The following is a 27,655-nucleotide window of genomic DNA, read 5'->3' as shown; positions in this document are numbered from 1 at the left end:
GGCATACTATCTGTGCCATTGAGGGTAGGAACAGGATGATTTGGCAAATTAATGCATGGCTGAAGAATTAGTGCAGGGGTATGGTTTCAGATTTCTGAATCGCTGGGATCTCTTGTAGGGAAAGTATTACCTGTACAAAAAGGATGGGTTATACCTGAACCCAAGGGGGACCAATATCCTTGTGGGCAGGTTTGCTTGAGCTGTGGGGGTGGGTTTAAACTAATTTGACAGGAGGATGGGAATTTGGATTGATACGGCTGAGGATAGGGCAATTGGTATACAACTAGATGTAATATATAGTGAGACTGTGAGGAAAGAAACATAGATAACAGAGCAAAATTACAGTCAGTGAGTTAAAGTTTAACAGGCAGCCAAAATCAGAAAGGGTGATAAATGCAGGACTGCAAGTGTTACATTTGAATGCATGCAGTATATGGAATAAGGTAGATGATCCTGTAGTGCAGTTAGCAATTGGCAAGTATGATGTTGTGGGCATCACAGAGTCATGGTTGAAAAAAGAAAACAGTTGAGAGCAGATCACCCAAGGTCACACATTGTATCAAAAGGACTGACAGGAAGATGGAGAGGGTGGAGTGGCTCTATTGGTAAAAAATGAAATCAAATCCATTGAATGAAGTGACATAGGATCGAAGGATGTAGACACCTTGTGGGTAGATTTAAGAAACTGCAAGCGTAAAAAGATCCTGATGGGAGTTGTATACTGACCACTGAACAGTAACCAAGATGTGGACTACAAATTACAACAACAGGTAGAAAAGGCATGTAAAAAGGGCAATGTTGTAAAGATCATATGAGATTTCAATAGGCAGGTAGCTTGGGAAAATTCTGTTTTTACTAGATCCCAAAAGAGGGAATGTGTAGGACGCCTATGAGATGGCTTTTTAGAGCAGCTTGTGGTTGAGACCACTAGGGGAAAGGCAATTCTGAATTAGGTAATGACCCAGATTTAACTTGGAAGCGTAAGGTAAGGGAAGCCTTAGGAGGCAGTGATCATGATAATATGATAGAATTCTCCCTGAGTTTGAGAAGGTGAAGTTAAAATCAGATGTATCAGTATTACAGTGGAGTAAAGGGATTACTGAGGCATGGGAGAGGAGCTGACCAGAGTTGATTGGACAGGGATACAAATAGGGATGATGGCTGAACAGTAATGGCTGCTGTTACTCTAAAGGGAAGATGAGGCAACTGTGGCTGACAAGGGAGGTCAAAGACAGCATAAAAGCAGAAGGCATATAATAGAGCAATAATTAGTGTGAAGGTAGAGGATTGTGAAGCTTTTAAAAGACAACAGGAGACATCTAAAACAGCCATAAAGAGAGAAAAAATGAAATACAAAGATAAGCTAGCCAATAATATAAGAGAGGATACAAAATATTTTTTCAGTTATATGGTATAAGGGGTAAAAGATAGACAAGAGTAGATGTCAGACTACTAATGGGGGACAAAGAAATGGGGGAGGAACTGAATAAGTATTTTACATCAGTTTTCACTGTAAAAGACACTAGCAGAATGCCAGAAATGTGGAAGTGTTAGGGGGCAAAAGTGAATGTTGTTGCTATTACTAAGGAGAAGGTGCTTAAGAAGCGGAAAGATCTGAAAGTAGACAATTCACATGGACCAGATGGACTACACCTCAGGATTCTGAAAGAGGTAGCTGAAGAGATTATGGAGGCATTAGTTAATGATCTTTCAATAATCAATAGATTTTGGCATGGTAAATGTCACTCCACTATTTATAAAGGGGGGAGGCAGAAGAAAGGAAATTTTAGGCTAGTTAGCCTGATTTCAGTGGTTGGGAAGCTGTTGGAGTCAATTATTAAGGATGAGGTTTCAGGGTACTTGGAGGCACAGGATAAAATAGGGCAAAGTCAGCATGGGTTTCAGGAAATCTAGCCTGACAAATCTGTTGGGATTCTTTGAGGATATAACAGATGAGATAGACAAAGGAGAGTCAGTGGATGTTGTTTATTTGGATTTACAGAAGGCCTTTGACAAAGTGTCATACATGAGCCTGCTTAACAAAATAAGTTTCCACGGTATTACGGGAAAGGTTCTAGCATGGATAGAAGATTGGCTGACTGGCAGGAGTAAAAGTGGAAATAAAGGGGGCCTTTTTCTGGTTGGCTGCCAGTGACTGGAGGTGTGCTGCACCGTCGGTGTTGGGACTGATTCTTGTCACGTTGTATGTCAATGATTTGGTTGAAGGAATTGATTGCTTTGTGGCCAGGTTTGTGGATGATACTAAGATGGGTAGAAAGCGGGTGGTGTGGAGAAAGGGTGTCTGCAAAAGGACATAGACAGATTGGACAAAGAAGTGGCAATGGAATATAGTGTTGGGAAGTGCATGGTCATGCACTTTGTTAGAAAGAATACATGCATAGATTATTTTGTAAATGGAGAGAAAATTCAAAAATCAGAGGCGCAGAGAGAATGGGGAGTCCTTGTGCAAGATTCCCTAAAGGTTAATCTGCATGCTGACTCAGTGGTAAGAGAGGCGAATGTAATGTTAGCATTCATGAAATACAAAAGCAAGAATGTAATGCTGAGACATTGGTCAGACCACACTTGATGTATTGTGAGCAGAAAGGATCTACTGGTGTTGGAGAGAGTCCAGAGGAGATTAGAGTCATAGAAAAGTATAGCACAGAAACACGCCCTTTGGCCCATCTAGTCAGTGCTGAACCATTTAAGCTGCCTACTCCCACTGACCTGTTCACAAGAATGACTCTAGGAATGAAAGAGTTAATATAGGAGGAACATTGGATGACCCTGGACCATTACTTAGTGAAGATTAGAAGAATATTGAAAGGTCTGAATAAAGTGGATGTGAAAAGAATGTTGCCTGTAGTGGGAGAGTCTAGGACCAAAGGCACAGCCTTAGCATTGAGAAACATCCATTTAAAACAGAGATGGGGAAAAAATTCTTTAGACAGGTTGGTGAATCTGTGAAATTCTTTGCCACAAATAGCTGTGCAGGCCAAGTTATTGGGGATATTTAGGCGGAGGTTGATAGGTCTTGATTAATCAGAGCATCAAAGGTTAATGGGAAAATAGGGTTGAGAAGGATAATAAATCAGCCATGATGGAGTAGCGGAGCAGACTCAAGGGACTGATTGAGTCCTGCCAAAGGGTCTCGGCCCAAAACGTCGATTGTACTCTTTTGCATAGATGCTGCCTGGCCCGCTGAGTTCCTCCAGCATTTTGTGTGTGTTTCTTGGGTTTCCAACATCTGCAGATCTTCTCTTGTTTGGGACTGTGTGGCCTAGGTCTTATGGTCTTATAATGGACTCCAATATTTTACCAAGAACTGAAGTTATGCTAATTGAGTCCCATTCGGCCCATTGAGTCTGTTCCACTACTCCATCATGACTCATTATTATCCCTCTCAACCCCATTCTCCTGCCTTCTCCCCATAACCTCTCATGCCCTGACTAATCAAGAACCTATCAACCTCTGCTTTAAATATACTCAATGACTTGGCCTGCACAGATTCACCACCCTCTGGCTAAAGAAGTTCATTTTCATCTCTGTTCTGAATGGATGTCCCTCTATTCTAAGGCTCTGTCCTCTGGTCCTAGACTTACCCACTATAGGAAACTGCCTCCCGACACATGAATTTCTGGCACTATTTATTGAGTTCATACCTATTCAAGCAAAATACTTATTCAGTTTGTCCAAAATTTCTTGGTTCCCCATTACTACCTCTCCAGCATAATTTTTCAGCAGCCTAATCCACTCTCACCTATCTTTTTATTCTTTATACTTTATACATCTGAAGAAACTTTCGATATCAATACCCGCTTTTATATTATTGCCTAGCTGACCTTCATATTTCTCCTTACTGCTTTTTTAGTTATCTTCTGTTGGTTTTGAAAAGCGTCATAATCCTTCAGCTTCCCACAGATTTTTGCCACACTTTTGCTTTAATGCTGTGTTTGACTTCCCTTGCCAGCCACGATTCTTCATCCTCCCTTTAGAATGCTTCCTCTTCCTTGAGATGAATCTATACTGTAGCTTCTGTATTGCTCCCAGAAACTCCTGCCATTGCTGTTCTTCCATCATTGCTGGTAGTGTCCTTTTCCAATCATCTTTGGACAGCTCCTCTCTCACACCCCTGTTGTTCCTTTTACTCCACCACATTATTGATACATCTGAATTTAACTTCTCTCAAACTGCAGGGTGAATTCTATCATATCATGATCATTGTCTCCTTCAGCCCCTATTATCAAATCTGGTTAACTACACAAAACCCAATCAAGAGTTGGCTTTTTCCTAGTGGGCTCAACCACAAACTGCTTACAAAGCATCTTGTAGGCATTCTACAAATTCCTTCTGTTGGGATCCAGCGCCAACCTGATTTTCCCAATCTACTTGCTTTTTGAAATCCCTATGACTATCATAACATTACCCTTTTGACATGCCTTTTCTATCTCCCATTGTAATTTGTACCCCACATCCAGACTACTGTTTGAAGGCTTGTATAAAACTCCCATCAGAGTCTTTTTCCCCTTGGAGTTTCTTAACTCTATCCACAAGAATTCTACATCTTCTGATCTGATATCACTCTTTCCAAGGTTTTGATTTAATTTTTTACTAACAGAATGACCCCATCTCCTCTGCTGACCTACCTGTCCTTTCAAAACAATATTCACCCTTGGATGTTAGGCTGCCAACTATAATCTTCTTTCAGCCATGACTCAGTGATGCCCACAACAGTATCCAAATCTGTATACTTATTATTGAGGAGAATGGCCATAGAACTACTCTATGCTATCTGCCTATTCCCCTTCCTTCTTTTAACAGTCACCTAGCTACCTGCCTACTGCAACTGAGTGGTGACTACCTCTGTGTCTAGTCTAGCCTAGTCCATAAATGTGCAGGAGCAATGTGTGGTTAAGTGCCTTCCTCAACACGCTGCTTCAGCTGAGGCTTGAACTCGCGACCTTCAGATCACCAGTCCAACGCCTAAACCACTTGGCCACGCGCCAACACACAATGTGTAGTTCCTATCTGTCACTTCCTCATTCTCCTGAATGAGCCAAAGGTATTCCAGCTGCGGCTGCAGTTCCCTAATATGCTTGTGAGAAGCTGCAGCTGGATGATCCTGTGCAGATACAGTCATCAAGGACACTGGAGGTCTTACAGGGTTTCCACATCTCACATGAAGTACACACCGCTATCCCTGGACCCATTCTCTCTGCACTCGCTATGCACTAATAGACAAAGAAAGTAAGAAACTTACCAGAAGTTTCCTTTGGCCTTCATCTCTTCTCACCTAAAGCTCTTGAGCTGAAGCCTGAAACTAATCACTCTAACACTGGTCCACTCACACAACAGCTGCTCCACTTAAACCTAACTTTTTTATTTTTAACCTCTGCTCCATCCTCTACAACTGGAACTTCCCGGTGGCCAAATACTTTAAATCCATTTCCCATTCCTGTTCTGCCATATCAGTCCATGGCCTCCTCTTGTGCCAAGATGAGGCTACCCTCGGGGTGGGGGAGCAACACCTGATATAATATTATATTATAGCTCCAACCTACTGGAATGAATGTCATTTTCTCCTTTTGGTAAAAAAATTTGCTCCTTCCTCTCTTCCCAACTCTGACCTTTTACCTCTTCTCACCTGCCTATTACTTTCCCTGGGTCCCCTCCTTCCCTTTCTCCTATGGTCCACTCTCCTCTCCTACCAGATTCCTTCCTCTCCATCCCTTGACTTTTCCTATCCACCTGGCTTCACCTATCACCTTCCAGCTAGCCCCCTCCTGCCTTTTTATTTTGACATCTTCCCCATTCCCTCTCAGTCCTGACGAATAGTCTCGGCCCAAAAAGTCAACTGTTTACTCATTTCCAAAGATGTTGCCTGACTTGCTGAGTTCCTCCAGCATTTTGCGTGTTGCCTCTTCTTATTGACCTTTGCCGAGAGCCTAGTAAACAGCAATGATTGAAGCCCGCGGGAAAGTCCCAAAATGCCCTGAGCCCTTTTAAAATCTCGTGCTGCCTCACCAAAACAAGCAACTGCTCACAATGATTGAAGCCTTCTGATTTGCTAGAGTGACTCATGCCAATGAGGATCTGTTTAAAAATTGCCTGTTGGTGGGGAAACAACCCAGAAATTATTATGATGGTATTTCACTCGGGGAAAGAGTCCATTTTTAATTGCACGTGGCGGAAATAAACATTGCCACCTACATCTTGAACCAGATGCTGGGAATGAAAATCATGAAATCATGAGATAATTTTTGCAAACATGATTAGCAATTTGTTATTGTTGATCCAAACTGCTTTAGTCTTCATTTATCTGCTTTCCCTTGTTGTAGAACAACTGCTGCCCTCCCTGTTCCTGGATTGAAAGATACTCTTTCCAAGCATTCCTCCCCCCACCCCCCCCATGCACTTTGTTTTAATCCTCTCACCCATTGCCTTTCCTTTTCTCTCTTTCACAAGTTACGTCTCCTCAGTGTCTATGAGCATTCAGCCATTCTAGCATCATATCTGAGACCTGGTGGTTTTTCCTGACTACAGACTGTTATAAATAAACTATTTGCATAACTGCAGTGTAACCATGGAAACATCTTACTGTTTCTCCTTTTGTTTTTAGAAATTGATATTACCTATTGCGACAATGATACTGATACAGACCCGGATCACTCCCCTGCAGACTGAGTTCATCCTGTGAAGCTCTTCACTATGACAATTATGCTTCAAGTAAATTAAAATGACAAAAACTGCTAAGTTTTAATTTTAGTCTGTGTTTACTATTTTTAATTGTAATAATTTGAATGTATTATTTTCTACATTAACCTTATTGTATATTAATTCCACTCACAGCTGCTAGGTATAGTCTGCTGAAGCTGATATTATGTGACTAGCAGTGTTAACTATCACCAATTGCTTTTCAAGTACCATTTTCAAAAGCACAAATTTTGTGAAATGCTGATTGCTGTTGTATGAAAATAAACAGTTTCCGAAAATCCAGTATTTCAAACAATAACTCATTTGTACCGACCACCCAATCCACTTTTGTAGTTCTTTTCCTGTACTATTTCTTCTCCAGTTGGTGAGATGTGCAGAAAAAAACATAAGATATAAAATGTAAGCTGTCCATTGAGTATTTTCACTTGCTCTGGGTTCCAGATAAACACTTGTAGCTTACAATATAACAAAAAGGTAACCATCTTCTGAGTGCTTTAATGTTAGTTTAATCCTTGCCTTAACTCAGCTTATTCTCATGTAATAGCAGAATAGAGTAAATAAGAAACAATTTCCAGAAGGAAGAAAGATTGGGAAGCAAGAAAATTTGCACCTTTTTCAATGTATCACCATAACATGAAGGTACTGGCTGATGAGGAACCAAATTTGTTAGTAAATTTAAAAGGGAATTGAATACAATTGACAGAAGATTGCCTGCATAGCAATGAGAAAAGAACAAAGCTAACAATGCTCCTAGAGCCAGTTGAATTGCTGTTCCAAACAAGAGTACATTATTTGTCTTGGATTTAACTTCTTTGGTACTGTTTAATAATTAACAAAATAAAGCAATAATAACATACTTCACTACTTGTTAACCTCATTAGATCTTTGAAGAGAAACACGTCATTAGTTACACAATCCAAAGTACTCAGTACCTCTTAAATTCTTAAAATTATTTTGAATTTAGATGGCAAATGATGAGATCAAATTGCACAAATGAGTAGAAATCTCTCATTGGCTGCAGGCGCTGGAACTAAATTTCAGATTTGGAGTTAAATGGACATACACTAACATAATTGCTCATTTGGCAGTTGTGATAGAAAAATTTCCATCTCTGATCAATTAAATCTGATACAATCATTTGCTGCTTTGTTTACTGCAATTCCAATAAGCCAAGGTCCAATTCTTGCTGTTACCCTTTATAAGCATGTCTTTGCCGATGGTCCCAAGGCTCTGTGGAGATTACAATTTGTTGTGCCATCCCTTTCACTCTATCTCATCTTTTGCAAGATTTTGTGATCTGGCAAGTTATGCAAAGCACATGAAACAACTGGGTGAATAGAAATTGTTCCTTGGTCCAGAGTGTGTGGGGAACATCTGCAGAACAAGCACAGAGATCTTGAAGCAAGCACAAATAGTTATGGAAATTCACAAATATTTCAAATTGGGAGTACAATCTGATAAATATTCTGTGTGTCAACTTTAACTTTGATACCTGAATTGATTACAAAAACAAAGTAGTTGCATTTTGTGATGATGTGCATGTCCCTAGACATAAATGACATCACAAGCCAGAAGAAGCACAGCCCATGGGATAGCTTTAAGTCATACCACTAGCTTCGATGGTTTTCCACGGAATATCCTGCTTGTAAAGGGTCTTTGTTCTCACTGTAAGTGCCTTCTCCAAGTGGCATACACTACAGTAGGGCTCAGATTGACAGTCATAACTCTGCTGAAGATTGGATCATAGCCAAGCTACTTAGTCTTTTACACAACAATCCAGAAATGAGAGCATTAGTAAAGCAATCCAGAGCATTGCCACTACATTCTGCCTCTCAGGAATTAGTTGTACAGCGATCTCCTTGTTGCAGTTATCCAACCAACTAAAGCAGCACGAGGTGATTTCAGTTTAATGTGAAGGGTCAAAAAAAATCTCAAGGAACAAATACAGAAAATGTAAGAAACAGCCAGCAGATCAGGCAGCATCTGCTCAAAGAGAAACTGAATTAGAGACTCAGATGTAAGACACTTTGTCAGAACTGCAAAATAAGTAAAAAGGAAAAAAAAAATTAGATTTTGTAAGTTTTAAAGTTTATTTTACATTCCATTGATATTTTTGGCTATTTAAAAGACCCAATGATTGTGGTGTGGAGGTGGATGAATGGACTGACACACAACGGGTAATGATGTACTTCAGGCAGAATTTATTCAAGAGAAACATCACCTCTGTGCCTTTACATCCCTGCTGTAGTTTCATCCCCCTGGGCTTGCTGCCAAGCTGTAAAACTGAACTACATACCCATGTGGCAAATTCACTCAGGATATTACACAGTTCCTCCCCATTGATACAATAAAAGTAACTGTAAGAAACAAGAAGTGCCAGGTCAATGGTCTATAGTCCTCCTTCGCTTTATGTTCTTAAGATATGCCAAAAGTCTCCAACAAGTTAGTGTCATGTTAAAAGGTGGCATTGAGCCCTGTAAACTGCCAAGTGTTTGTGGCGTGTTCTCCAAATGATCTTCAGAATGATTGATGTTAATACCAGTTTCCCGACAGGATCCCATTCAAACACAGGGCCTTCGCTTACATAGTTCAATGGTGTTTCAAGCATTGCAAGAGGGAGATGGCCTAACACGGCATGTGTTAAACAATATAGCAGTGACTACATTTCAGCAGCACTCCAGGCATAGACTCCCAACTTGAAACTGGTGTACCGAATGTCAAATCAGTGCCCAAATTCTAACAGGACCACAATGGGGTTTTGGACAAGTTCAACTGAAATGTTTGTTCTTAAGTATGGCACATGTAATCTGTATTTTAAAAAAAGCTCAATCTTTGTTTATGAGGGATTTGAGATGTATTTTTAGAATATATATGTTAGTGTCCATACATTAGATACTGATAACACTCTGAAGGCAATTGCTTCCTGCTATGGGCTAACACAGCATGTAGGCTGGAGGGGGGAGTAATGACTGCAAAGCTGACCTTTGGAAGCATAAACTACAGTATAACAAAAATCTCCTGTAGAGATCATTCTAGAAGCAAATTTCAAGGAGATATGGCATATGTAAAGTAATAAAAATATTTATTCAGTGATATAGAAACATAGAAAACCTACAGCACAATACAGGCTCTGCGGCCCACAAAGCTGTGCCGAACATGTCCTTACCTTAGAAATTACCTAGGGTTACCCATAGCCCTCTATTTTTCTGAGCTCCATGTACCTGTGCAGGAGTCTCTTAAAAGACCCTATCATATCTGCGTCCACCACCATCGCTGGCAGCCCATTCCACGCACTCACCACTTTCTGCATAAAAAATTACCCCTGACATCACCTCTGTACCTACTTCCAAGCACCTTAAAACTGTGCCCACTCATGCTAGCCATTTGAGCCCTGGGAAAAAGCCTGTCTATCCACACAATCAATGCCTCTCGTCATCTTAGACCTCTATCAGGTCACCTCTCATCCTCCGTTGCTCCAAGGAAAAAAAGGCTGAGTTCACTCAACCTATTCTCATAAGGCATGCTCCCCAATCCAGGCAATATCCTTGTAAATCTCCTCTGCACCCTTTCTATGGTTTCCACATCCTTCCTGTAGTGAGGCGACCGGAACTGAGCACAGTACTCCAACTGGGGTCTGACCAGGGTCCTATATAGCTGCAACATTACCTCTCTGCTCTTAAACTCAATCCCACGATTAGTGAAGGCCAAAGCACCGTATGCTTTCTTAACCACAGAGTTAACCTGTGCAGCTGCTTTGAGTGTCCTATGGACTCGGACCCCAAGATCCCTCTGATCCTCCACACTGCCAAGTGTTGTAATATAGTATCACCATTAATACTATATTCTGCCATCATATTTGACCTATCAAAATGAACCACCTCACATTTATCTGGGTTGAACTCCATCTGCCACTTCTCAGCCCAGTTTTGCATCCTATCAATGTCTTGCTGTAACCTCTGATAGCCCACCACACTATCCACAAATGTGATCATCTCAGATAATCGATGTGTCATCTCCAGGTGACATCAGACACAATCTCCACTGTGCAGAAGTGTCGTCCCGCTCTGTCCTTAATCTTTCTGAGCAGCCATGTTTGACCACTACTGTAGTCCCTTGGCAGGACTGCTTGTCCAGGAGTGAAACATGAAATGTCCTTGTTTGAGGAGCCTGGTGATGCACAGTGCCTTTTTTAGACTCTGGACAAACTATTCCACCAAGCCAGCTGTAGCTGAGTGGACCATTCTTAATCTATCCTATTGCGTTCATATCTAGTTTTACACAACATGACTTGAGATGTATAATCAAAACATAAAATTCTGCGAATTCTCAGCAGACCAGGCCACTTCTATGAGCCAAGCTGAGGACCTTTCATCAGAACTGAGGAGACAAATAAGCCTGTTAGTCGAGGAGTGTGGGGAGAATTTATCTGACGGCGCAAAACTACCACATTGATGATGGTCTCCTCTCCATGCAGATTCTTGTGTTTAGTCCCCAGTGTGACCCTGAGCTTTCCCTTTCCCACAACTTCAATTCCCAAATGGTCTGTGGTCTCCTGCACTGTTACAGTGAGGCCCAGCACAAACTTGCCGAACAACACGCCACCTTGCATTTGGGGACCTTGTGGCTTACCGGACTCAAAACTGAATTCTATAACATCAGTCAGCTTGATATCTGTCTGAATCAGTCATTAGTTGTGGCATGGGATCAGATTGTTGTTTATTTTCTCCCATTTTTTCCCCCTCTGGAATGAGGACTTGGCCAGCCCGACCTACCAGGTACGTTTTCCTACTCTGTATGTCATAACCACTACCGTACATTCTGTTCTTATTCTCTGTTGCCATACATATTGACTGAAAAACTTTGTTTACAGCTCATCCCTACGTTCACCCCAATTTTACCCTATCGGAGTCACTTGTCCCCACAATTTTACAAGCTTTTTAGTTGCCCTCCCAGTTCCGACAAAGGGTCTTTAACCTGAAATGTTTGGTCTGTTCCCCCTCCCAACAGATGTTGTCTGACTTGCTGGGCATTTCCAGTTTTTAAAAATTTTTTAATTGAAGATCTCTTCAGTGAGAATTCTTTTGGTATCTACAAGGACAGCAGTTTGATTAATTCAAATAAACCTGTGGGAGACCACTCCACCAGAACAAACTAGACAAAGTTGTTTCTCCAAGTTTCATGGACTTTCTGAAATGTGATGTTCATGGATTTTCACTCGGCAAGTATCAAGTATTTGTCATGAGTAATTGAAATGCTTTCTCTTACATTCCCCACTACAGATTTCTTAAAGTAACACCTTTGAGATGCCAAGATCTTGGGGAAGGCTCCAAGATGACCACGGGCAGACTGACTGAGTAATTTGTTCCAGCAAAAATTATTTGCCAATTCAGAAGCTGATTTGACATTGCAATTGCAGAGCAGAAATGCATCAACATGTTAACTACATGATAGAACCATGTGAGGTGAAGTTTTCTACTGCAAAGCTGTGTATTACTTGGATAATGACTCGTGTAGAGTGGGAGAGTAAAGGGAATATGGATACACAAATCACAAGTGGAAATGGAGGGCAATTTGGCTATAAAATGCAAACCATGTCTGTGGGTTAAATGGAAAAGTTTTATTTAATTTGTGCTGAAGCAGACCCATCTTAGAGCATTGTGTGCAATTCAGACATTTACTTTATGAAAAGGTAGGAAGAGAAGCTGCAAAAAGAATTGTAGGGGTGATACAGTACCAGAATGGAGAAGGATGGACTGGAGGAAACTCTGATCTACCAGGAACAAAGGATGGGGCTTGACTGACATTTTTAAGATTATGAATCCTGATGAAAGGCCTCAGCCTGAAACATTGACTATTTATTCCTTTCTGCAGATGCTGCCTAACCTGTTGAGTTTCTCCAGCACTTTGTGTTTTACACTGGCTTTCCAACATCTGCAGAATCTCTTGGGTTTGAGGTGATGAAATGTTCTGATGGGGCTGATGTTCAAAAGAATTTAGAAGGAATTTCTTTACTTAACAGATTACCAGCATATACTGATTAACAGCACAGCCCGTAAACATTCTGGGCACAGAGCACTGCAGAAGACAAATGTAATCAATGATTGGCCACTTAATTAAAGAAGCTTCATTCGTTGGAAGACTGAGAACAATCTGCCCTCTGGTGGACAATTACAAGTTAAACTGATGATCAATGGAGGCACTTTTAAATTCATAGGGGAAAAATATACCGGCGGTGGATTGCTAGTTAAACTTGGGCATTGTACTGTGAATCATAGAAAAGAAATTGTGCTGGAGGGTGGAAAGGAGTAAGCTGCTGCCAATTGGATCTTTTCACTAAAGGGTTATTTCAGCTGGGACAAACTCTAGCTGCCAAAATTTAAACTAAAGACCGCTAGGTGGCATTGCATGTGCATCCATTTGTAAAGAATACCTTGAACTATTCAAATCAGAGAAACCTTTGAAGTATCCCCCCCACCACCCAGTCTGCACTGGCTTGCATTTACTGAACCAAAATGTGCCAAGACAGTGCAGTGCAAGACAGACAGAAAAAAATTTCAGGCTCACACTAGTATTGCCATATAATAAATCCCAGAAGTTCTGAGGAGATAATGAGTTGTATGTTTTATGAACCACATGAATTTATCAATTTACCAATAACTTCACAAACATTGGATCAGACCATCATGTTCTCAGAAGTATCAAGAAATTACTGGGGCTACACTATCATTAAAATTATCACAGAGTGAAGGCTTCTTTGTGGCAGACCACATCAATGGGTTGGTTGGCTTCTGGTCTTGGCAACCTATAAACGTGAATCTCTCTCTCACTCACTCACTCATTAGTTTCCAACTCACCCCATTTGTTTACCCTTACTTACCCTGTTTTATTTCCTGTTCTTAAATTTTATTGTTTCAGCTCTATTGCTTTCATTGTTCACCAAGCAGCTTGTTATCACATTGCACTTTGAACAGCTCACGGCACAAAATTAATTTGATCTGAAGGGGGAGGAATAAAGTGTAACTCGTGGTGCCTAACTGCACAAGATTCAAGGCCTTTCTTTGAAGAGTCCATGCAATAGCTGACATTTTACTTCTCGTCTGATGTAGTGGAAACTCCAATATAATGGACAACATCTAAACTGTGACTGATAATGAGAAGTGCAGCTTTTAGAAATGTCAGGCAATAGTCATCTCCAATGAGAGAGAACATCTAACCATCAGTTGTTTGGCATTCTACCTGAGCACCACTGAGAGGCACAGTCCTCCTCTTATAATCTGATCAAAACTGTGTGTTCCCCACTCATCAACGAACCAGATAACACAGGCAAAAGGATAAATTACAAGTGTTTCTGCGTAATCCAAAACGAAGAATGTTAAGCATTACCAAAGAATTAGAAATTAGCTTGCCAACTCTCGAAGTAACAAGAATATTGAATAATTCTGTAATAGTATTATAACTCAGTGTGTTCATTTTGTTTAAACACTACAGTTTGCTACCATTTATAGTAAATAATACTTCACAGTATCACACATCTAAATAAACTAAAATTAAATGTAAATTAAATCTGATAATTTGAGTGCAAGTCAGCTAGCAGTTTTTAGGGCTGCTAATAACATTGACGTTATATTTCTAACTATTTTGCTCTAATACTTGTCCGCAGCTGCTATTTTACCTTTTGAATAAATACCAATCCACTGTGAGGGGTTCAATTACATTCCATTGCCTTTCAGTCCCTGGTGTATTGTAGTTAATGTAATTAATAGTAAAGCATTAAAAAAATTCTACTAATATTTCATAGTATTGTGTACCTACTTAAAATCACAAGTGTAACATTATTTGATACAGCACATTATGTGACACTTTCCTTTCCAATTATTTGTCAAAAGCAAGTTATCTTGAATAAGAGGAGAAATCAGAGAGGATCTATAGGATAAATTATTCCACACTGGCAAGACGAACTATTGTTTTAAATATGAATTATACTGGAAACTGTCAGTCATACAACATGAAACAGGTCCCTCAGCCCACAGGTCCATGTCAAACTTGGAGCTTGTATCCCCGCCCAAGCTACTACAATTTTTATCAACTTCACCAGGATTCTATAACCCATCCCTCCACTTCCTCATCCAGGGCATTTAGAAAAAAATCACAAAGAGTAGGTGTCCCAGAACAGATCCCTGAGGCACACCACTGGTCACTGATGTTCATGCAGAATATGAACCGTCTACAACCACTCTTCGCCTTCTGTGGGCAAGCCAGTTCTGGATCCACAGAGCAATGTCCCCTTGGATGCCATGCCTCCTTACTTTCTCAATAAGCCTTGCATGGGGTACCTTGTCAAATGACTTGCTGAAATCCATATACACTATATCTACTACTCTACCTTCATCAATGTGTTTAGCCAAATCCTCAAAAATTTCAATCAGGCTCATAAGGCACAACCTGCCTTTGACAAAGCCATACTGACTATTCCTAATTATATTATGCTTCTCCAAATGTTCATAAATCCTGCTTCTCTGGATCTTCTCCATCAACTTACAAACCACGGAAGTAAGACTCACTGGTCTATAATTTCCTGGGCTATCTCTGCTCCCTTTCTTGAATAATGGAACAACATCCGCAACCCTCCAGAACCTCTCCTGTCCCCATTGATGATGCAAAGATCATTGCCAGAGGCTCAGCAATCTCCTCCCTTGCCTCCCGCAGTAGCCGGGGTACATCTCGTCTGATCCTGGTGACTTGATGCTTTCCAAAAGTTCCAGCAGATCCTCTTCCTTAATATCTACATGCTCAAGCTTTTCAGTCCACTGCAAGCCATCCCCACAATCGCCAAGATCCTTTTCCGCAGTGAATACTGAAGCAAAGTATTCATTAAGTACCTCTGCTATCTCCTTTGGTTCCATACAAACTTTTCCACTTTCACACTTAATTGGTCCTATTCTCTCATGTCTTATCCTCTTGCTCTTCACATACTTATAGGATGCCTTGGAACTTTCCTTAATTCTGTCCACCAAGACCTTCTCATGGCCCCTTCTGGCTCTCCTAATTTCAGTCTTAAGCTTCTTCCTGCTAGCCTTATAATCTTCTAGAACTCTATCATTACCTACTTCTTTTGAACCTTTTGTAAGCTCTTATTCTTGACTAGGTTTACAACAGCCTTTGTACCCCATGGTTCCTGTATCCTACCATCCTTTCTGTCTCATTGGAACGTACCTATGCAGAACTCCACACAAATATCCCCTGAACATTTGCCACGTTTCTTCCATACGTTTCCCTGAGAACGTGTTTCCAATTTATGCTTCCAAGTTCCTGCCTGAGACCTTCATATTTCCCCTTACTCCAATTAAATGCTTCCCTAACTTGTCTGTTCCTATCCCTCTCCAATGCTATGGTAAAGGAGATAGAATTGTGATCACTCTCTCCAAAATGCTCTCCCACTGAGAAATCTGACACCTGACCAGGTTCATTTCCCAATACCAGATCAAGTACAGCCTCTCCTCTTGTAGGCTTATCTACATATTGCATCAAGAAACCTTCCTGAACACACCTAACAAATTCCACCCCATCTAAACCCCTTGCTCTAGGGAGATGCCAATCGATATTTGGGAAATTAAAACCTCCCACCACAACAACCCTATTATTACACCTTTCTAGAATCTGTCTCCCTATCTGCTCCTCAATGTCCCTGTTACTATTGGGTGGTCTATAAAAACACCCAGTAGAGTTATTGACCCCTTCTTGTTCCTAACCCACAGAGAATCAGTAGACAATCCCTCCATGACTTCTTCCTTTTCTGAAGCCATGACACTATTTCTGATCAACAGTGCCATGCCCCCGTCTCTTTTGCCTCCCTCCCTGTCCTTTCTGAAACATCTAAAACCCGGCACTTGAAGTAAACATTCCTGCCCCTGAGCCATCCAAGTCTCTGTAATGGCCACAACATCATTGCTCCAGGTACTGATCTACACTCTAAGCTCATCCACTTTGTTCATAATACTCTTTGAATTAAAATAGACCCATCTCAAACAATCAGTCTGAATGTGTCCCTTCCCTATCACCTGCCTATCCTCCCTCTCACACTGTCTCCAAGCTTTTTCTATTAGTGAGCCAACCACCTCTTCCTTCATCTCTTCAGTTCGGTTCCCACTCCCCCAGCAATTCTAGTTTAAATTCTCCCCAATAGCCTTACCAAACCTCCCTGCCAGGATAATGGTCCCTCTGGAATTCAAGTACAGGTCACACCTGCCCCAAAAGAGGTACAAATGATCCAGAAATCTGAATCCCTACCCCCTGCTCCAATCCCTCAGTGACGCATTTATCCTCCACCTCACTCTATTCCTATACTGCTGCGTGGCACTAGCAGTAATCTTGAGATTACTACCTTTGAGGTCCTGCTTCTCAACTTCATTCCCAACTCCCTGTAGTTGTTTTTCAGGACCTCCTCCCTTTTCCTACCTATGTCATTGGTACCAATATGCATCACAACCTCTGGCTGTTCCCCTTCCCACTTCAGGACATCATGGACACAATCAGAAACATCCCAGACCCTGGCACCTGGGAGGCAAACTACCATCCATGTTTCTTTCCTGCATCTACAGAATCGCCTGCCTGATCCTCTAACTATAGAGTTCCCTATCACTGCTGCCATCCTCTTCCTTTCCCTGCCCTTCTGAGCCATAGGGCCAGACTGTGCCAGAGGTGTGGCCACTTTTACTTCCCCCAGGTAGGCTGTCCCCCCAACAGCACTCAAGCAGGAGTACTTATTGTTAAGGGGCACAGCCACAGGGGTGCTCTCTAGCCTCTGACTCCTGCCCTTCCCTCTCCTGACTGTTACCCACTTCTCTGTCTCCCAAGGCCCCAGTGTGACTACCTACCTATAGCTCCGATCTATCACTTGTCTGCATTAAATTCCATTTGCTTATTTTCCAGCCCATTTTTCCAGCTGGTCCATCTCCTGCTACAAGTTAAGATAGTCTTCCTTGCTTGTCCACTACACCCCCAATCTTGAAAACCTCTGCAAACTTGCTGATCCAGTTTAGCACATTGTCATCTATATCAATAATCTGGATGATAAGCAATGAACCCAGCACCGATTCCTGCAGCACACCAGTACTCACAGGCCTCCAATCAGAGAGGCAACCATCTACAACCACTCGCTGGCTTCGCCTGTATCTATATCTAATCCAATTTAGTACCTCATCTCGAATACCAACTGACTGATCCTCTGTACTTCAGCGATCGCTCCCTCTCAATAGTGGGGAGAGTTTGCTGCTGATTCTCGAGTTGGAGACTCTCAAAATAAAAAGCAATGCAGCAGACTGTAACTTAACAGCAACTCTTTGTCAATCCCCCCTTTCACCGTTAAATGGGCAGCATCGCTGTGTCCCTTGCTAGTGAGAGAGAAAGAGTGAGCCTGTGGCATATTGAACTGTCAGGCAAACAATAGTTTTTGTTGACTGAAGATCATGGTATCTTCTTGGGGGCTTTGCTGTTGCTTTAAGGGTGGTGGGTGCTGATGGTTCCTACTGAAATGGGTGTTGGGGGGGGGGGAGGTTGATGCTCTAATATTTGCAAATGGGAGGGGGAGGGGGGTTTGGGGTTCTAATGTTTTTCTGTTGTTCAGTCTTTTGGGGATCTGTTTTCATGGATGTCTGTGAAGAATAAGAATTTCAGGTTGTATACTGTATACATTCTCTGATATTAAAAGAAAACATTTGAACATCCCATGCAAGATCATGTCAAAGGCCTTGCTAAAGTCCACATAGGCAACACCCACTACCTTGCCTTTATCAACTTTCCTGGTAACATCTTTAAAACTGTAAGATTAGTTAGACATGGGCTTCCATGCAAAAGCCACGTTGACTATCCCTAATCAGCCTTGCCAGTGGCTGCTGCTGTCTGATCAGGTTATTGAGTCTTCCTCCTTCTGGTTTTACTGCTCACCCAGCCCAGGAGGAGAGCTTGTGTGTCTGGAAGGCCATGGTCATCACAGTAGTTGATGGAACGCAGGAGGCAAGTGCTTATGCCATTGGCAACTGGGCGAATCGGAAGAGTGCAGGGTGGGGGCGGGTGCAGTTTGAGATTTTTAATGATCTGGACGTTGCTGTTGGCCACAGAGGCCACAAGTGGAGCAACTATAACATCCAACGCTCTTCAGTTGAGGTTTGGGTGGTGGAGGCTGATGTTGGAAATGCACCTGACTTCCCCCCCCCCCCCCTACCCCACAGCTTTTCTGGGTTGTTGGTGCTAATTATGTGTCACCTACTCCAGCAAGAGAGAGTTGAAATTGTGTGAGGGGCATCATGTGAGGCATCTCTGTCAATGAGCTGGCACTGGTCAGAACCATGTGATGTAGGCAGAGGCATAATGCGATGGTGAGATGGGGCACTTTAACTGTTATAAACAGGGACATTTTAAAAGTTATAAACAGAGAGAAGTTATTAGTAACAGAGTGATGAAAGTGCACAGCAGAAAGGAGGGTATGAGTGTGATCAAGCATTTAATGGGACATTGTGAGCATTTACAAAGTTGCTAAACATCCAAAATCCAAATCCTGCTGCAGTTCCTCACATTGACCTCCACCTAATACCACATGACTATGTCTGGTGGATCTTCTGTTCTTCTAAAGGAGACACCCTTTGCTCCTCTCCACCTACCAAATCTCAAGTTACCTTCTCCAGCCATGATCATCAACATCAATGTTCAAGCCCCAGAGACTCCACACAAAGCACCTTCCCTTTAATTAGTGCAGGCTGGCTTTAATCTGCAATAGCTGGTGGATGTTCATGTTACCCCCTAGTTAGTAACATTGAGATTAATGCTGGCCAGTCAAGCAAATCATGTGTAGGAGGCAGCAAATTTTGTGTCCACCTCACAGTGTTTCAAACAGAATCAGTTTTGTCACAAATTACAATTACCACCTAATTTTTCTCTAACAGTACCTGATTTACCTCAGGTCTCAAAGCTGCGGGTGTGATTCCCCAGGATACATTATTATTACAATATGATCTAAGTGCAGGTGTTTGCCAGATCCCACAGGTCAGGTCTCCTCTTGCACAGTTTGTGCAGATCAAACACAAATCTGGTTAACAATTTTCCCAGCTAGGAAAGATGCACATCAAAAGATAACTATGTGGGAGAGACAGAGTGTGTGGCAACCTTTAAGGCCATAGCTGAAGTACAGGATCTTTAAAGCAAATAATTTGTGATCTTAAAGAGCTATAGGAGCATTAAATTGCATAATACTCTTGTTATTACAAAATAGCTGTCATATGATTCAACATGTAATATCAGTTTAATCATGTTTAAAAAAAGTGTTATTTTCTCTTTCAATAGTCAGCTGTTCAGACTCCCTTCTCCAGCTAGTATTTAAATCAGAACAGTCAAATAGTTCAGGAGATAATGGTACAAAAATTCCACAAATATCTTTGAGTAGCTTAACATTTCAATTGGAGGAAGTAACAATACAACCATATTCCTAAGTAGGGCAGAGGTTGGTTTGTGAAATACTTGTTTGCTGAGATTCTCACAACTCCCTTCTCAAAACACAAGCCAAGTTAGTTGACTGTTTGGATGCCATTGCAGTCCCATTCTTACCTGATGTGCATTGTGGGAGGGGGAGTGGAAAACAGAATGAATAGCGACAAGGAAAACCAGCAATTTGCAGATCTCACAGCAAGTTGGATGGAATAGCAGAATTATCAATACACATTCCAACTCAAAACACAGTGGAAGTCCCAGAAAAACCCACAGTATATTAATAAGATAATCTTTTACTTGCTCATTGTGAACCAAGGAATGACAAATAGGCAGAATAAAAGAACATAAGGCCTAAGGGTGGAGATATATACACAAGAACTTCAACAAAGGAGGTCTTGATTTAAATCTTTAGAAAACAATACACAATGAAATGAGAACATGTATATCTGCAATAAATCTCTCCCATATTCAGTGCAATTATAGTGCCATTATTGGGCAAGTCAGATAATTCTCCATGGAAATTAGAGACAAGGGGGAAAGAAATGGATTATTATTGCTTTCCAAAACTTCTAGATTTTACAATCAATAATTTTTATTCTACCCACTGCAAAAGAAAAGCATAGCCAATTCTATAATGTCAGAAATCAACTGTCAATTTACACACAAGCTCTCATGGAAGTGGTCATGATTTGCTTTAGGATGTTGAGGACAAGCATCATACAGGGAAACAAACTCTTGAACCTTTTCAAAACAGTGTTCTGTGATTATTTACTCATTTTCTTCCAAAGTAGCAGGGTAGTTGTCCAACTAAACCACTGCTGGTTCACAGAACAATCCCATCAGTCCCATAATCCCATTTTTTCTCTTCCACAAGCTGTAAAGTCCAGTAATCACAGCACAAGGGGTAATTTGCAGTGGCCACTTAACCTGCTATCCACCACATCCTTTAGTATGGGAGGAAACTAGAACATCCAGAGGAAACTCAGTCACACAGAGACCAGAGACCATGCAAACTGCACACAGATTGCAGCAGAGCCCAGGTCTCTGGAACCGAGACAGCAGCTCCATCTCTGTTCTGTTTGTGGGAATGCACTGCAACTGGATCCCAGTTAGACAAAAGTGTCAGTAATGATACAAGTAGCTGAAGTATGGCCTGGCCCATAAGATTGCTGCTCAAATCCTCAAGATACCAAAAGTAATGACAGCATATGTTGCCCAGAAGACCACAATCTATGGAGTTCAGAAATAACATCTCCACCTCGCTGACCATCAACACTGGTGCACCTCGGGGATGTGTGCACTCAGCCTACTGCTCTATGCTCTCTACTCCCATGATTATATGGCTATGCACAGCTCAAACACCATCTTTAAATTTGTTGACAACACAACTGTTGTTGGCAAGATTTCAGATGGTGACAAGAGGGCGTACTGGACTGCGATATACCAGTTAGTTAAGTGATGTTGCAGCAACCATCTTGCATTCATTGTCAACAAGACCAAATAAGTGATTGTGGACTTCAGGAAGGGCAAGACGAGGGAACACACACCAGTTCTTACAGAGGGATCAGAAATGGAAAGAGTCAGCAATTTCAAGTTCCTTGGTGTCAATGTCTCTGAGGATCTATCCTGGACCCAACATGCTGATGCAACTACAAGAAAGGCATGACAGTGGCTATATTTCATTAGGATTTTGAGGGGAATTCATATGTCACCAAAGACACTTGCAATTTTGTATAAATGTACTGCGGAGAGCATTCTAACTGGCTGGATCACCATCTGATATGGGGCAGGAGGGAGTGTCTATTGCAGAGGATTGAAATAAGCAGAGTTGTAAACTTAGTCAGCTCCAGCATAGGGACTAGCCTCCGTAGTATGCAGGACATCTTCAAGGAGTGACCATAAAACACAGGAACAGAATTAGGCCATTTGGCCCATCAAGTCTGCTCAGCCATTCAATCATGGTCGATCCTTTTTCCCTCCTCAGCCCCACTCCCCATAACCTGTGATGCTGCAGCCAAAAATGAACCCATCAATCTCTGTCTTAATACACCCAAAGTCCTGGCCTCCACAGCTGCCTGTGGAAACAAATTCCACAATCTCACCACCCTCTGGCTAAAGAAATTTCTCCACATCTGTTTTAAATGGATGCTCCTCCATCCTGAGGCTGTGCCCTCTTGTCCTAGACTCCCCCAGCATGGGAAACATCCTTTCCAGATCTACTCTGAAAATTTTCAAATGCTGAAAGGCCTAGACAATGAGATCATCCCTCATCCTTCTAAATTCTAGCGAGTACAGGCTCACTTTCATCCTTGTGAACCTCCTCTGAACCCTCTCCAATGCCAGCACATCTTTCCTTAGATGAGGAGCCCAAAACTGTTCACAGTACTCAAGGCAAGGCCTCACTAGTGTCTTATAAAGCCTCAGCATCACATCCCTGCTCTTATATTCTAGACCTCTTGAAATGAATGCTAACATTGCATTTGCCTTCTTCACAACCAACCTTTAACTTGAGTGATGCCTGAAAAGGCTGCATTGATCATTAAGGGCCCCCATCATCCAAGACATGCCCATTTCTCATTTCTACCATCAGGAAGGAGTTACAGGAGTCTGAAGACAGACAGACAGACACATGATTCTGGAACAGCTTCTTCCCCCCTGCCATCCAATTTGTGAATGGACGTTGAACTGATGAACTCTACCTCAGTATTTTTGTTATTTTTATTTTTGCACTGCTTATTTAATATAAACATACCTACTGTAATTTTCATTTTTTCTATTATTGTACTGTTGCTGCAAAGACAACAAATTTCATGACATATGCCAGTGTATTAAACCTGATTCTGATTTTTAGCAGCAGTGTATAAAATGGCGTAACAGCCTTTACTGTCATGTGATTCAGTGCAGACAACATTACAGCTATTCTATAATAAAAGGACATTTTTCTTTCAATTATTAACTGTAGCAGATGCTCCTCAAAACAAAAGGCAACGGAGCACCTAAATAACGTGACACGCAGCACAAATTTCCCTTCGTACTTTTGAGATGTTTAACTCTTCAACAGAAGGAAGTAAAATTTTAACTGCATACTAAAGTGTCAAAATGGTTTATTTACATCCTAAGATTTTCTCAAATACTCCCATTTTAAAAAAATGTATTTGATTGCTTTCTTGAAAACCAATAATTTTGAAAGAGCCTGATGTGCGTAGAGATTGGGCAAGCCATTACACATACCAAAGTATAGTTATGGGATGACAGGTAACACACCTCTCTCCCCATCCGACATGCTCACCATCATTTTCAACCCAGACTCTCAATCCCATACAATGAAGCAAGGTTTGATCTATTCCATTACTGTAAACCCAGCAAGGCCAATTATAAACGAGACAAAATCTGCATATGCTGGAAATCCAAGTAATGCACACAACAAAATGCTGGAGGAACTCAGCAGGCCTGACAGCATCTATGGGTAAGGGTAAACAGCTGACATTTCCGGCAGAGACCCTTTATCAGGACTAGAGAGAAAAACAAGAGAAGTCAGAGTAAGAATTATAAATGGGCAGAATCAAAGAGCACAATCCTTCAGAGAGGTGTTATATATCCAGGAGTCTTTCCATTAAAAAGACAGGCTTGACTCAAACCTCTGTACAATAAGGAGCCATCAAAGTGAACATGAGATTGCAACCAATATTTGCTGCATAGAGAGCACTGCAATGCCTTCAAGGTGTGAATGATGTAACATAACAAAATGAAATGCGACTGAAAGGAAGAATTTGCTTGCTTAGAAGTGACATTTCACTACCCAACACTTTACAGTTAATTGTTTTGAAGAGTGGTCTTGTTTGACATTTAGCAATGCAACAGTTAATCTGCAGACAGCAAGCTCTGATGTCATAATATCTAGATATACCGATTCTAAGTGATTATTAATATTTGATGGATAAACATTGGGCAGAAAACCAAAAGGGAGCCCCCTACTCTTCTTTCAAACAATGACAGCTGATCAGTAACATCCACCTGAGGCAGTAGGAAAGTTCCTGTTTCAGTACTTCAGCTGAATGACAGTCCGCATGCCAGTGTAACATTCCCCCTCCATTGGCACAGTACTGGTCTTGATTTTGTGTTCAGTTTTCTGGTGCAGGACGCGAGTTCACTATCGAAAGACGTGCCACCGTCAATCCACAGCTCAGCAAAGGTGCCATTGAGCAGCCCACAGCAGATACCACTCACTCACCGTTTCTGGGACTGATCAAATCCATGGAGAAGTAGTTAGAGTAGTACCCTGCCATTGATTTGAAGTTATCTCACAATTTAAAGCTTATGTGGAGGGATATTGACCCTATTTTACAATTTGTAATAGGATGAGGTGCATCTTGATCCAATTTTCAAGTGAGTGCAACACACACAAAATGCCTGAGGGACTCAACTGGCCAGGCGGCATCTATGGAAAAGAGTAAGCAGTCACTGTTTCGGGCGGAGTCCTGATGAAGGGACTTGGCCCAAAACATCAAATCTTTACTCTTTTCCATAGATACTGTCTGGCCTGCTGTGTTCCTCCTGCATTTTGTGAGCGTAGCTTTGGAATTTTCAGTATCTGCAGATTTTCGTCCTTTCAATTTTCCAATGTGCACAATTTCAACATAAGCTAAAACACTTCAAAATGTGGCCAAACTACATATTATGTTCTGAGAATGAATTTTAAAAAATAGGCAGCAAGTATTTTCCCCTTTGTGGCACGTGGCCAAGTGGTTAGAGCGTTGGGCTCACGATCTGAAGGTCGTGGGTTCGAGTCTCGACCAAGGCAGCATGTTGTGTCTTTGAGCAAGGCATTTAACCACATACTACTTCGGTCCACCCAGCTGAAAATGAGTACCAGCAAATGCTGGGGGTTAACCTCATGATAGACTGGCATCCTAACTGGGGGGTGGGGGGGGGGTGGGGAGAGTATCGTACTCTCAGTCGCTTCGCGCCACAGAAACCGGTATAAGCACCGGCCTGATGGGCCACAAGGCTTGGGACAGACTTTAACATTTTAAAAACATTTTCCCCTTTATACTAGTGGGCACACCCATCCTTGCATAATCAAGCCTCCAAACAACTCATAGCACTGATCATTAACTAAAGATTGCTGTCAATTCCACAGACAGCAAAACTGCTTTTGCAACAAGTTTCCAGTGAGCTGCTACAGAAGGACAAAGAATCAATTGAAAAGGCATGAAAATATCTTTATAATTTTTAATACGATTACATTATACTGGAAAAGAAAAAATCATACAAAAAGAAATCAGTTAGTAATCGAACTGTAAATATTTTTATCAAAGTTATCTGTATAATGTAGTGTGAAAATATAAGCAACACATCTTACAAACTATCAGAATATTATACAAAAATACTTTGAAGATTCGCACAGTTCCTAAGGGAGTATGCCAAAGGATACTGCCCTCCGTACATGCTCCCATTATATACAGTACATTTCCTTATTTGAAGGTCGAGTAAAGACAAGTGTCAAGATTTCAGAAGCAGTGCATTTGACAGCATTTAGTGAAAACATCTATCAATCCACAGTATGAAGTAAGAATACCACAGTATTCCCTAATCCAGTAAGAACAAAAGGTTAATTCACATGTTTTATAAATATTGTTAACTACAGTTTTTAGAAATGCAGAGCCATGGCTACATTTGATACAGGCCACATATTTATCATTCTAATTATCTGCTTGTTCTATTACCTATGGCTTCACTATTTGGAAAATCAGAATAATTAAAGGGTTCACGGAAGCTACTGGTTCTTAGTACTCACTGTCAACATAAGGGGCTTCAAATAATCCCGTGAATTAACAGTGTTGTAACAGTAAAAAACAACCTGTATTTGTACCTGAAACAGATGCACTGGATAAAAGTGGTGACGTCAGAGCTCATGGCACTCGTTCAGCGAGTGATGTTCAAATAGAACACTTCAGCTGCTCAGTGATCACCCTATCAAAGTTCCAGCCAAAACTGGAACTTTGAGAAATAGTGAAGGGCAGGAAGAGAAAGAAATGAATGACTGGATTCATGTGCATCTTTTCTAACTAACTTCATCCAAATCTAACAGGGCTCTTCCGTTGTACACCATGAAAACCTGGGTGAGCCGCCAGAAATTATACTGAACAAATAAAGTCAGCTGAATCAAATGTAAAGTGGTTTGAGATCACAATGTTTGAACATTTGTGAATGTCCAGACCAGCCTTTGTAAGATACTATGGACAAGCGTTTAGCAGCAGAACAATGCAGACAGATTTTTATCACAGTTATTTGCTAGTCATACACAAACTTTCAGCAGGCCAGATTAAAGCACTTTATTGAAAACTATTGCCATGAGGCTGCTAATTTCCAAATCGATTGAAATTGGGGAGGGAGGAAGGACAAGTGATGGGAATGGCACGCTATTGCGTTACTTCACAGCAGCTGGTTTTGGGAAACAATCATGGTTGGTTTTGTGAGATTGAGCTACATGACATTCAATTTCATTGTGTTGATCACTATCATAAAAGAACATTTATCCATATTTTTGAAAGTAAATGATGCAAAGCGCAACAAGTTTCAAGCTGTCAATCACAGCAGAAAACTAATGACTCAGTTTCTGATCAGTCAATTCAAACAACTGAAATTCTGGTTGGGCTTGTATGTTTTGTTAAACTGTATACATATTTTAAGTCAGGAATTTCCCATTTAACAGCACAAGTGGACAAGTACAGAAGTAATTCTTGCGCCTATAGCACCTGGCAGCTTATAGCATATTTGCACCCAAAGTTAACTCAGTGTTTTTCTTTTCAATGTACTGTACCACAAGCAAACACAAAATTAGAAAGACACAATTATCACACTAACACAATTGAGGACAACTTACATCCAATGGAATATATTAGTGCCAAAGAGCACAACGTACCTGTAAGTCTAATTTGACACATTTGCTTTCCCTCCCTTGCACTTGACAGAATAATCTATTCAATGGACAGCGAAATACTGTGTAATTATCCAGCATAACTGATAGATCATTGTTATAATATTTTACATAATTTGGATAATTGTTTTAGCAGAGCTGCAACACAATTTAAAACAAGGGTTAGAATAGAATCCACTGGAAGATAATACTGGTCAGCTTACTGTGCATTTTGTTCTGAGTAAGAACAGAGACCTGCCTGATGGTAGCAAGGCTGGAAAATATGAAATTTCAGTTTGCCCTCAGAGCACAGAGATCTATTTAATTTGGGAAAAGAACAAGGTTCAAGATTTAAGAGGTTAGCTTTGGAACCATTCATTAAGCACAAGGGTTCAAAAGCAATTTTGGAAATCTATTGACTCAACTTGTACGATGAAGAAATCTGTGGTCATACATCTAAATTATTTGCTGCACGTCAGTGAGAGAGGGCATTTGCATTTGTGTATTCATTTTATTCACACTTACTGTGTGACGGAGCAT

At 41.2% G+C, this 27,655-nt stretch overlaps 1 protein-coding gene across 3 annotated transcripts in view; it reads left to right on the top strand.

The window, feature by feature from the left end:
• The window catches only part of LOC140200389 (drebrin-like), a 203,698-nt gene extending 196,178 nt beyond the window's left edge, over window positions 1–7,520 (top strand). Inside the window, exon 14 of one of the 3 annotated variants that reach the window (XM_072263652.1) lies at window positions 6,623–7,520. In XM_072263652.1, coding sequence (XP_072119753.1) covers window positions 6,623–6,687 — 65 coding nt within the window. In that variant the 3' untranslated portion in view covers window positions 6,688–7,520. The remainder of the gene's footprint in view (window positions 1–6,622) is intronic. The other 2 variants (XM_072263651.1, XM_072263653.1) reach the window with 2 other exon arrangements.
• The last annotated feature ends 20,135 nt before the right edge of the window (window positions 7,521–27,655 follow it).

This window comes from Mobula birostris, chromosome 7 (genome assembly GCF_030028105.1).
Source record: "Mobula birostris isolate sMobBir1 chromosome 7, sMobBir1.hap1, whole genome shotgun sequence".
Classification (NCBI taxonomy): domain Eukaryota; kingdom Metazoa; phylum Chordata; class Chondrichthyes; order Myliobatiformes; family Myliobatidae; genus Mobula; species Mobula birostris.
The sequence above is the reverse complement of the archived record's forward strand: the minus strand, read 5'-3'. Positions and strand labels throughout refer to the sequence as shown.